This window comes from Perognathus longimembris, chromosome 22 (assembly GCF_023159225.1).
Source record: "Perognathus longimembris pacificus isolate PPM17 chromosome 22, ASM2315922v1, whole genome shotgun sequence".
Classification (NCBI taxonomy): Eukaryota; Metazoa; Chordata; class Mammalia; order Rodentia; family Heteromyidae; genus Perognathus; species Perognathus longimembris.
The window spans coordinates 20,910,787-20,923,776 of NC_063182.1; the positions used below are offsets into that span (position 1 = coordinate 20,910,787).

The 12,990-nt window shown below is 38.3% G+C and overlaps 1 protein-coding gene across 1 annotated transcript in view; it reads right to left on the reverse strand.

The window, feature by feature from the left end:
• Adgrv1 (adhesion G protein-coupled receptor V1) overlaps nucleotides 1-12,990 on the reverse strand; it is a 496,777-nt gene that overhangs the window by 466,770 nt on the left and 17,017 nt on the right. The window contains exons 4-9 of the mRNA XM_048331390.1: nucleotides 9,645-9,749; nucleotides 7,368-7,481; nucleotides 5,439-6,004; nucleotides 3,913-4,189; nucleotides 3,128-3,457; nucleotides 416-592 (exon numbers count right to left, since the gene is read on the reverse strand). Coding sequence (XP_048187347.1) covers nucleotides 416-592; nucleotides 3,128-3,457; nucleotides 3,913-4,189; nucleotides 5,439-6,004; nucleotides 7,368-7,481; nucleotides 9,645-9,749 — 1,569 coding nt within the window. The remainder of the gene's footprint in view (nucleotides 1-415; nucleotides 593-3,127; nucleotides 3,458-3,912; nucleotides 4,190-5,438; nucleotides 6,005-7,367; nucleotides 7,482-9,644; nucleotides 9,750-12,990) is intronic.

Genomic DNA, 12,990 nt, shown 5'->3' on the forward strand with positions numbered 1-12,990 from the left:
TGGGGGCTGGGAATATAGCCTAGTGGGAGAGTGCTTGCCTCATATACATGAAGCCCTGGGTTCAATTCCTCAGCACCACATATATAGACAAAGCCAGAAGTGGTGCTGTGGCTCAAGTGGTAGACTGCTAGCCTTGAGCAAAAAGAAGCAAGGGACAGTGCTCGGGCCCTGAGTTCAAGCCCCAGAACTGGCAAAAAAAAAACAGACCAGAAGACCTGTGGTACCATAACTTGGCCTACCTTAAATATTAAAGATTTCAAGATCTTTTAACTAGGCTGGCTAGTGCTCTGTCCCACTCTCTCTGTAGATAGACAGATAGATGATAAACAGACATACAGATAGACAGATAGACTGACAGAATATGTACATTACTCCAAACTCATGAGGCCATGTCACTAAGAAAGAACTTTCTTACCATTTCAGCAGCAGAATCTTCTGGTTCATGTAAAATGATTGGAAGGTTGCTAATAAAGCCAATTTCTCCATTTGCAATGGCTGGAGTAACTAGTAAGGTAATATTTTGAATTTTTCCAAATCTAGGACTTATCGGTGGAATTGGAGGAAATATGTTCACCAACACTGCCATTTCCAACTATAATAAACAAACAAAGACAGGATAGAAATTTTAAAATCCAACAACCACAACCACAAAAACCCTTGCACTGGGAGTATAGCACAAGTGATAGGTAGGTAGAACACTTTCCTAACAAGGGTGAGACACTGAGTTCAATCATCTGCACTGAAAAGAGAAGGGAAGGAAAGGGAGAGGAATGGAGAGAAGGGCAGGGTATGGTGCGATGGAGAGGGAAGATAAGGCAGGGGAGATGTTCTCTGAGCCGCTCCATTGGTTATAATAACCAAAACCACTCTATATTACATAAATGTCACATAGGTACTTAAAGGTAGAGACTATCCAGACAGAAATCATAACTGTTCTGTGTTACCTCATCACTACCATCACCAGTACTACAACCACCTTTTTAAGATCACATAGATCCCACCTTGTCTTAATCTTGTTAAAGCCAAACCCAGAGAACTGATCACACCTTTTATCTCTCATCCTCTGACCAACAGTTTCAACCATTCATCCACTCTTTTCATCTGCCAGACTTTACTATCAGAAGACCATTCAGAACTTGTCTTCTAACTTAATGCATCATTATTACAAAAAGAGAAATGCAAGTATAAACACCATAATTAAGGTGACACGTGATGTTCACTCTGGGGTGTTCTCACTTAGCATGTTCCCCATCACTACCTCACATATCTATGAGGCACCCCACCCCCTTTAAACCAGCTCAATTTCCCTCCTCTTTCATGAAGCTTTCCTTGAATTCTCCAATCTTTTTTGTGCTTTTTTTCTGCAGCTATCTTTTTCTCATTAAGCTTAGAACATTACATGTTCCCAGACTTTCAACATTTCACATATTCTAACATTACCAACCCCAATTTATCAGTCAACAGTGTTTCTATGAGAATTCAAGGAAGTGAGAAGAATTGCAGGACTGTGAAAAACAGACAGTAACTCTAACTGTCCTAGTACAGATTGTGTGGAAAAAAAAATAGATGATGTTAAGTGAAATGAACTCCAAATTAGTATTTTAGAAAAAAAAACTAATAAATTATATTGAAGATTATGAAGTGATCTAATGTGAAATGACAATTTGACACTAGCCTGGTTCATTTCCTAATCCATGAGCCTTCATGGTCTGAGACAACTGCACAATCAGACTGTCCTATTCATTCATAAAGAATTAGTCTTTGCTTTCACATAATCTGTACTAGGACAGCACATTAATAGCCCATATCTAACAACAGTTGTATCTGAAACAGTGATGTTTAACTGAATTAGAGTTAGAGTTACTAAAGAATGCGGACTCTTATCTTTCTGTTCTTCAGTTTCATTCAGATTCCCAGCCAGTCTAATGCTTCTTATTCATGAGTTGCTCATCCATTGTGGATTACACAAGCTATATAACCTTCTCATCCAACCAGTCTTTTAGCGTATAGGTGTTTTAACCTTAAGGAATTGTGTCAGGGGTTAGCAAGCCTAATGTATTAGCTATCTGCATTTTAGGGCTTTTGTTTTTTCACTGAATAGGTAGACACATGAAGAACTGAGTCCAGAGTTAGTAGCACAAACACCTTTATAGTATGATTGACAAAAAAAAAAATCAGATACTACATTTTCCTTCAAGTGTTTCCTTAGTTTTCAAGAGTTGTCAAACATAAATTTTGCTGTGTTTACATTGAATGCTGACTGGAAATAGCTAGGATGATATTTGATCTTCAGAAAGTTCTTTAGGAGGATTTGTTTATGTGGAAAATCTCTGCAGCTACTTTGAAAGAACAACCAGATATTTTAAACTCTTACCATAAAAATAATATTTTCATAAGCAGCAGTTAAAAATGAACATGATAGTATAGAAGGATATGTTATGTGGTATTTTGTTTTTCTTATTAAATAGTAAAAGAGAGAGAGAGTCCAGCGATTTTACCTACATTTAATAGATAAACAGATTTTTAACTCAGGAGTGGTAGTGCATGTCTATAATATGTCATAACAGAAGTAAGAAGATCATTGCTAGAAGCAAGTATGGTCCAATTTACCAGGAGAACTTGTCTGATAAACTAAGAGAAGAGCAGGAGATAAGAGTTAAATTTAAGTATGGTATTTGCCTAGTAAGTGTGAGACCCTAAGTTCATCCTCAATTTCAGAAAATAAAAAAATAAGAGTTTAAAACAATTTAAAGGAGAAAAAGTTTTCATATTGTGCCTTTTTATTTCTAAATACGTCATTCTTATGTTACTTTTCCTCAAAGCATTTCCAACTCCACTCTCTAACAAGTGGTTAAATTACCCCATTTTGTCATCCACTAAAGTATTTTGCATTTCATGTCTCGTGTACAATCTAGTGATTGCTAATTTTAGTATAACCCTCGTCTTATTTAATATTGCACACCTTAGGAGCAGGCATTGTCCATCTTTGAATTCCCTAAACAACTTTAAGTAACAAATAGAATCTGAAATACAAATGAGAGCATAATAATGGTCAACTAACTCTCATAGAAGTAAGTGTACTTGCAATTTAACTAGCACTGAGATATTTTAACCATTTTTAAAGTACCTGTACTAGGAAGTAGGCCCCATTTTGAAGGAATGCATCATTTCTTATTGGTAATTTTGTTGCAATTTGAGTTTTATGTTCTGGGAAAATAAGGTCGTTTGTCCTAGAAGTATTTAAGATGCCATCTTTCACTCGCCAGGGGCCCACAGCTCCTGTGGGAATGTACACTGCGGAATAAATCATCCTCACATCTCCTTTGGTTCCTCCTAGTCTCGTAAAACTCAAAGACAAATAGCGTTCCCCTGGACTGCTTTCAATCTTCTGGTTTTCCATAGGAAAAAATGTTATGAGGCCATAAACATCATCACTATCCTGAATGTAGAATAAAAGCTGCAAATAAAGAAATAAAATATTAGAGCTCAGTATTGTTCTATTTGAGGTTATCAAATTCTTAATTCTAAGCTATTCCAATGTTTAATATTTATTTATATAGCATATCTAAAATGATAGCTTCTTGTATATGAGTAACAGATGAAACAAAAATAGATTTGAAAATTTTCCCAAATTAAAAAGTTTTGAACATTTTTAAAGAATAAAATATTAGAGCTGGGGTTATGGCTCAGTGTTAGAGAAAGTGCATGACATAGACAAAGCTTTGGGTTTCATATCCAGTATTAGAGGAAAAATAAGAGAAAAGAAGAAGGGAAGAAACAACTGCAGAAGAAACAGTGTTGATTGCTCTTCCTGTCCTCTTGGACTAAATAAAAATTAAAATCTATGTGATAACGTGCTTTGGCTTTTCATAACATAGAAACACAGACGCATATAGCATAACAAGAACTTACCTCTGCTGGCTCGCTCACTTCTGCACCTCCTTGTATCGTATGAGGCAGAATTTTAAGCAGAAAAGCTTCAGCCTCCTCTGCAAACTCATCATGAACAACAGCAAGAGAAATTGATGCCAACATCTGCCCTTGTGCAAACTGAAGAAGCCCGGAGCTAGGTCTGATATCTGCTATCACCGGTGAAGGATCACTGCTGTTCCGTGTCAGCACCCAGCTCACAGACACATTGCCATGGGTGCCACCATTTCTAACCACTGTGATCTCTTCAAATCTAGAACTGTTTAAAAGAATGTACATTGTCACAGCATACTCTCTGTCTCCCTCAAGTTAGTCATCAGAAAGTGGTGAAATAAAAATCTAGAACATAAAAATTATTTCTAAATTTAAAGGAGTAGAAAAGTGATAGTGTCATAGGAGATTATTATCATAGGAGACTATTATCATGAGAATTTGTTTGCATACTTTTATCAAATTTAAAATAAAAAGAGAGCAGCAACGCAATGGTAAAGACAATGACACATGCATTGTGTCCAACATCACCAAAATTAAGTCAGATGGCTAGACAGGATGGTTCACACCTGTCATCTTAACAGTATGGGAAATGGAGATTAGGAGGAATAGGGTTCAAGGCCAGACTAAGCAAAACAAGCAATATCCACATCTGAAGGAATAACATCTGAGCATGGTGGTGTTTGGGGCATGCCCAGATGCCTTGTGTCAGAAAGAGGAGGTCCCAGCTGGCCCCGCCTGTTTCCCAGCTCTGGGGCCACGTGCAGCTGTTATGCCACAACCAAGAAAGGTGGTCTTAGTTGGCCCCGCCTTCCAGCCTTGGGACCACGTGTGGCCAAGATGGCACCTGGTGGTGAACCTGGAGGCGGTCCTGTGGGCTGTGATGTAGAATTAGGCTGCCTCTTAGGATTGGTCTCTCCACCCTCCACTCTTGACGGACAGCTCAGGCCTCCCTTCACAGTCCCTAGATAGGTGCACATACACCCCTCCCCTTCCTGCTGCTCTCTGACCTATTTAAGAGCAGAACATATTTTAATAAAGCAAGACGTGCACGAGACATTCTCCCGGACGCGTCTTATTGTCCTCCGGTGAGGGGGGGCTGGGTACGGGTGGTCCGTCAACCCTTCTCTTTTCTTGGCCCACCCCAGTCAGGGCAGGCTTCCCCATCTCTCCTGAAGGTCAGGAGAGCACTGGAGGATAAAGACCCCGACAGTGATGCATGCCTCTTTTCCTATCTACATGGGATGGAAATAAAATTGTGACCCAGGCTTGACTGATCATAAGGACAAAGTCCGATTTGAAAAATAATTAAGTAAAACTGGCTGGGGACATTGTATCAGTAGTATACTGCATGGCTAACAAGCACAAAGACCTGATTTCAAACTCTAGTATGGCAATATACATGTATGTATGTGTATGTATGTATGTATGTATGCATGTATGTATGTATGTGTGTATATATATGTATATAGTGTGTGTTAAAACAGTAGTAGCAGCAGGTTGAAAATAAATCATACCTTGATGTTGTGTCTTCATTAATTATAATTGGCTTTTCAAACAAAATACTATTGAATGAAAGAACTCCATAAGGTTTGTCATTTGGCTTGATGGTGACTTGTACACTGTGAGGGCCTGTTAGCACAGCGTCCCCCTGCAAGGTACCCTTTAGTAACATGATGTGAAATGACTCTGAAATCTCTGGTATACTGTCATCAATTATTTGAAATTGCAGATGTGCTTCATAAGCAAAAGGTGGAAAAACAATGGTTGTGTTTGGCTGAAGATCAATGAAGTCCAAGTTTCGCTGAGCATGTACTGTTGAATTCCCAGTTATAACTGTGTATCGGATTGAAACTTCATACTGGTCAGATCCAATCAGATTTCCATTGTTATCCTTTCCCCGAACTACTGGAATAGAGAGTATATGGTTTTCCTCGGATACCAAATAGACAGTCTGTATGAACCTCACAGGGCCATCATTTTTCTTGATGATGATCTCAACTGAATTCCTAGAGGTGTTAATTTCTGCTCCTCCTTCTACCCTTTTCAATTGAATAAAAAATATCTCGTCATTTTCTGGCTCCTATCAAATAAATAGAAACCATAGCAAAACATTAATAGCAAAACTAGAAAATGTAAAGCACGAGAAGTAACTATGTTTTAATGCAATTATGCAAATATAACAAATAACTTAAAGGAAAAAGTAGAGAGAAGCTCTTTTAGTCTCCATTTACCAAAGTATTCATAAAGCAATGGCATGAGGAATTAATGAAACAGTTATTTCTTCTAAAATTAATGAGATTTAGGTAACTATAAAGATTACATATCAGAAATAGACATAAAGTCTTATAATTGTTATAAAGTTGATAGGTCAGAAATGGTATCCAAAGTCTAATAATAGGGCTAGAGGTGGGTGACTTTTCTCACAGAAAATCTGTGAGACTCCCTCTCCAATGAGCTAGAAAAATATTAGAATAGAGGCATGGCTTAAGTGGCAGAGTATAAGCTGTGAATAGAAAGCTGAGTGAGCTCAGAGGCCTGAGTTTAATTCCCAGTACCAGAACAAGTTTAATAATCCCAGAATCTGAAATAATATAGTGAACATCACATAACTGTTCACTTTCAACACTAATTGCTTTCTTCTCCTTAACCATTTTCTAACTCAGATATCAAATAATATGATATGAGTCATGTTTTTTAAAATACACATTATGCTCTTTGGAGAGCAAGCTGTCAGAATCACTACATATATGCTGGGAAGCTCTCCACGTGCACCTCAAACTTTTCTTTTTTTGCCAGTCCTGGGGCTTGAACTCAGAGCTTGAGCACTGTCCCTGGCTTCTTTTTGCTCAAGGCTAGCACTCTACCACTTGAGCCACTGCACCTCTTCTGGCATATGTGTGTATATATACATATATATATATATACACATACATATATATGTATGTATATGTATGTATGTATGTATGTATGTATGTATATGTGTATATATATATATATATATATATATATGGTGCTGAGGAATCGAACTCAGGAATTCATGTATACGAGGCGAGCACTTTACCACAGGCCATATTCCCATCCCCTCAAACTTTGCTTAAAAGCTACAAGTTTTATTTTAAAAAAGAAAGCTTAAAGAAAAACATAATTTTTCCCATCAGTAGCAATATTACAAAGTAAGCCTACTTGTCTCAACAAATAAAAAGTGTGATTTAATTGAGGTCTTTTAACTTTACAAATAAAATGTATCATTAATCATTCTCCCCAAAGCTATGTCCCCAAATAGACAGCTCAATATTAACAAGCTCTTTCCCCAAGTAGTTAGACATTCATAGCTGAAGTAAAATAGTTGCACTTTGCAAAAGACCATTCACATTTAACTTAATACTTGATATGACGTGCCCTAAAACTTTGTATAGCATGCAGTGTGTTTAACATTGTCCTACCTCATCATCAAGAACTGTCAAGTTATAAATGACTATTGCTCTGCCAGGAGGAAAGGTGATATTCCCCCTAATTGGACTTAAGTCTTCTTCTGGGGCATTTGGGCCATCTCCTATCTGCAAAGAAATATACAGCATCATCAATCACAAATTATTTCAAAAGAGTAAAAAGCATCATTGTGATGTCAGCCAACAAAACTCTGAAGTTTATGGAAAGTGTTTCACAATTATTTTACAATCCTATTGTAAATCTATTTTTGTAATCAACAGGGTCTATAATGTAACTATATGTCTTGACCATAATTGACTTTATGTAGCTTCTATAATTTCTGTATTTGTCTCAGTCATTATATTCAACCTGAGGGAAGCTCTAAAAATACTTCTTTATAAGAAGAATAGGAGCTGGGAATATGGCCCAGTGGTAGAGTGCTTGCCTCATATAAATGAAGCCCTGGGTTCAATTCCTCAGTACCACATAAACAGAAAAAGTGGAAATGGCACTGTGGCTCAAGTGGTAGAGTGCTAGCCTTGAGCAAAAAAAAAAGCCAGAGACAGTGCTCAGGCCTTGAGTTCAGGCCCCAGGACTGGCAAAGGAAGAAGGAGGAAGAGGAGGAGGAGGAGGAGGAGGAAGAGGAGGAGGAGGAGGAGGAGGAGGAGGAGGAGGAGGAGGAGGAGGAGGAGGAGGAGGAGGAGGACAGAGGAGAGAGGAGGGAGGAAGAAGAATATTGAAGACCAGTAAATTCCCTTAGGAAATGAAATTATATATCAGTTCCATCACAAGTGGTGCAGCCTTGGCAAGTTATCGAACAATGCTGTACAGAATTTTCCTCATCTGTAAAGTGAACATAATAATTTTAATTTCACAGACTGAAGGAGAACATGCATTCATTCATTTAAGAAAGTATTTTCTATAGTCTATTCCTGAACTGTTTGAGGTTCTAAGCACATAGCAATAGAAATAACACACCAGCCACATGAACCTATAGTAATGGGGAAGAAACAAGTGATGAATGATATTGCATATAGCAATATAAAATGTTTCCAAAATGTTATCTGTAATTATTTAAACAAAATAACATGTTATAGATCCAATAAAATAACTTACCTTAAATAAATTGAAAATACTATAACCTGAGTAGCGTATCTTCCTACATATTTTCTACTTTTCCCATATTTATTAAGAAGTATCTTCAAAACTTTATTATCTAAGTACATACTCTTTTTAAATTTTTTCTCTTTAAGTAGCTATATAAAGGAGTTGCTGTTTAGCAATGCAGTTTGTGACAACATATCTTGATCAATGTAATCCCTTCAACATCATCACCCTTCCCTACCCATCCAATCCCTCATTCTTCTTAATTATATGAAAAACTGCTTACAGTTTCCTGTGGAGAATTTACTATATATTTCAGTCATTATTACCTTATGCTACCTTATGCTCATATATAATTCATTAGGTAGAATCCTACACATCCATGTACACAACTGAACTTTTGGTTCAACACAATTATGTTTCACAACTCAAAACATCTGCTCTAAAGAAATTACAACTAATAATTAAGATAGGGGGGAGGGGGTATGAGGGACAAAGTAACAAACAGTACAAGAAATGTATCCAATGCCTAACGTATGAAACTGTAACCTCTCTGCACACCAGTTTTATAATAAAAACTTTTTTAAAAAAAGGAACTTTCAAGTGTTTATCATAAGTTGAAAACAGCACATTTGACTATCAAACTGATAAGGCATAAAAATTAGTTGAATCTTTAACTGTGAATCCACAGAATGACAGTTTGGTGATAAAATGATCAATCAGTAGAGAGTAAAATGAGGGATTATAGCTATCATTTGAGAAATTGCCATATTTATGTAAATACTATAACTCCCATGGGGCACTATAGTGGAGATAATTTCTATTATTATTATCCTTTCAGTCTTGGAAAATATAGAGGGGTGACCATATGTTAAATACTGCTTTACAAACCTAAAATAAGCCATATATATCCTAGTAAATATTTATCATAATGATTCTATAAAACATTATTATTCTCTATTCTGGCTTACAATTTTATCCTATCTAAAATATTTCTGTGTCATATAAACTTCATATGCAAAAGCAGTAAGCAAAACACTTTTCTACTGTGAAATTTACCAGATAGCAAAAGTATTTGTCTTTATTTTATTTTCATTAAATATTTTTTGATAATATAAAGGCTTTGATTTACAAAATTGCAGCCATCTGATATGGATTCTAAAGTGTTATTATCCAGTCAAGCTTACCTCAAAAGTCACAGTGACCATCCCGTAGGTCCCCTTTTCCCTGATGAGAATAAGAGGCACAGACTCGTTTCTGCCCCTGGGCTCACTCACTGTGACTGGCGAAGGCTGTTGGGAAGATCAGAATCAAGCACTGATGAATCAGATGTAAGAGATGGTAAGGTGTTTCCTAAGAAATGGTAAGTTTCCACAGGCAAACAAACTCATAGTATAGAATAAAAACATGGCATTTCTGTTAGACGTGGCGGCACACACCTGTTATAATCCCAGTGCTCAGAAGACAGAATCAGGAGGATAACAAGAGGCCCACCTGTGATTTCAACACCAGACTGACACTACAAAAAAAAAAGTGCTATTCCTAGCACCAGTTAACAGTAACTGATAAAAGTTGCGATTTAAAAAACGACAACAAAAAAACAGTGTATAGGAAACAAAAAACCTAGTCAGTTAAAAGATGTAAATTGTTGTTCTGTCTACCACCACTATCTGCTAGTATCTGTTATCTTTAAGGTTATCTAGCTAAAAGGTGAAACCTTAAAATGATCACAGAACCTGTCAGGACACAGAAATGAGCTAAGCTTCCACTGGGACCATCTTGATCCCAAAAACTGTCCACTTGTCATCAGGTAATTTACCACTGAAAAATAAACAATTGCTAATAATTGTCAGGACGTGATCACTGACAGAAGAGAAAGAGTGAACATATACTAAAACATCCTAGCTTGACTGGAGAAATTCAGAGCAGCAGAGAAAGAAGAGGGAAGAAGCAGGGGGCGTGCAAATATGCAGCAGTGACTACTTCTCAGGGTGACACTGCCAATGTCTCTAGCCATAAATAGTTAGAAATACCTGTCTTTAAAGGCTGTGATGAGATTTCCATGAGATGAAAATCTTGCATTTATTCCCCGAGGCTAGTTGATAATGTCCATTTGTCAAAAGCAAATGAAGAGGCAACTTTTATAGAAATTTGTGGTATGTATACACAATGGCATTTTACTCGACCATTAAAAAAAATTAAATTCTGTCATTTGCTGAAAAAAAAGATGGAGCTGGATGGAGACCATCATGTTAAGTGAAATAAGCCAGTTCCTCAAAAGCAGTATTACATGATTTTTCTCCTTTATGGAAGGTAAAGAGAAGCCAAACAAAGCAAAGCAAATAAACAAAGTAATGAGAGTAAAAAGGAGTCTACTAAAAAGGTGGAAGAGTAAAGGAAAAGAAGAGATAAGAAAGAACTATGAGACTAAGAGACTAAGAGACTAAGAGAACTATGGGACTTCTGGGAAGACAGCAGAGGAGCAGTAGAGCCCTAGTTAAGTTCCCTCTGACATCCCATTTTAGCATTCCAGAGAAACTTTTACTCCTAGAAAGACAGCCCAAGTAAGTTGTAACAGTATAGGCATTCTTGTCAGGAAAGAAAAATCAACTTTTCTGGCCTGAAAGCACAGATTTGAGCTCTGGGCAATGTCCCATCCCTGCGCCACACCGACTCCTACGTACACAGTGCCCAGCACTCCACACACCTAAGCCACACAATGGCGACCAGGAAGAAATCCTCCAGATAGCAGCAGACATATGTGGATCACAGGCTGAGCATGGACAGGCCAAAATCACAGAGAAAGCATGAGTACCCCATGAAAGACATTCTCACTCGTGCAAACAGAGCAGCAACTGGAAGGTATCCCATTCTTTACCGCCAGAGTGAAGCACCATCTTTGACTCTGGCACAGAGTAGGCCAGAGCAGACTGGAACTAAAGTAGGCCAGGGGAAAGCGAGGAAGAAGGGGCCATCTTTGAAAAGGGCAAGAGTAACTGAACAGTGAGAGCTAGCTCTGCCCAGAAGAAGGTCCCTCCCCCCGTGGGAGGATCTCTTCCCAGGCCCAGGCTCACAGACTCAGGTAAACTCAGCGAGAGGTGCCCCACCCTACCCTGCCCCTCCCTGCGCTGTGGACACTGCGGCTGGAGACAGAATTTCTAACATCAAACCAAAAGCAGCAAGCAGCTACTGGTGGCATGGAACAAACAGACAGGGGAGTAATGATTCCCAAGACAAATAAACATCCACATTAGACAGGATGCCCAATTCTTTCCAGCAAACTGAGTTGAATTCCACAGCCACCTCTGCTCAGGAGAAGGTCGCCCCACCCAGAAGGGAGGAACCTCCCTGGGGCAAGTGGCCCTCAGCCACTTAAGCCAGGTCCATGGTGCCCCGCCCTGCTGAGTGCGCTGCATAGTCAGAGGCAGGCCTTAAAGGCAGCTTCCCCACAGCAGATGGGAGGAGCCATGGTTCCTGAGATGTTCAGCATCCCCCAACTACAGAAGATGCCCATTTCCTATCTGCAAGCTGTGCAAACCACAGAGCCCCAGGATTTAACTAATAGGGGGGAGGGTCAGAGCAGATCCACCCCCTCCAAGCTGAAAGTAAATCAAACCAGCCAAGCAGCAGGAAAATAGACTCTAGACCATCACAAGGAAACCAGAGACAGGAAAGAGCCCGCCTAAACAAGGAAGACTCCCTTTTGATTTGCATAGTTGTCTGTTCTTGTTGTTTCCTATCCATTTTTTTTTATTTTTTTATCTTTCATTTTTGAGTTGTATTTGTTTGTTGTTTTGTTTTTGGTTATATTTCTTGTTTTGTGGGCTTTTTATGCAGTTTTTCTTTGTTTCTCTTTTCTCATTTTTTTCTTTAAAATTACTTTTCTTTGACTAATAACTTTACTCTTTTCTGTTGACCTTCCATTGTTTATCATTTTAATCCTGTTCTTTCTACCCATTCTACTCTTCTCCACCTTTCCACTTCACTGAAACTAAACCAAAATCATGATCCCCATTCCTTTTACTCAGTTCTCTTCACTACTCCTAACTTACCCTCCTAAATTTATTTCCAGGATCTCCAGACTCCATTGACCCCTGGTTATCAGCAAACTAGATAGAAGGTATCCCTGTTCAATCTGAGTGAGTCAAAGGGGTTCTTAGAGAAGTCACACCAGTCCCAAAAGAACTAAATGTAAGAACAAAATTGCAGGGGCTCAAGTGGTATAGTGCTAGCCTTGAGCAGAAAGAAGCCAGGGACAGTGCTCAGGCCCTGAGTTGAAGCCCCAGGACTGGCAAAAACCCAAAATGCAAACAAACAAACACACAAAGGACTAAATTGCTCATGTGGTCATAACCGTAAACAAGTAACTACTGAATACAGGGCTCAGGGTTGGTTGTTATATTAAAATTGTATTCTGTGGAGACACCAAATCTGCTTTTATATAAAAAGAAGAGAGGGAAGGTATCTGTATATGATTGTGAACCTGTAAGAATTATACAACACTGCTTGGTAATGGATGCTTTAGGTCTCAAA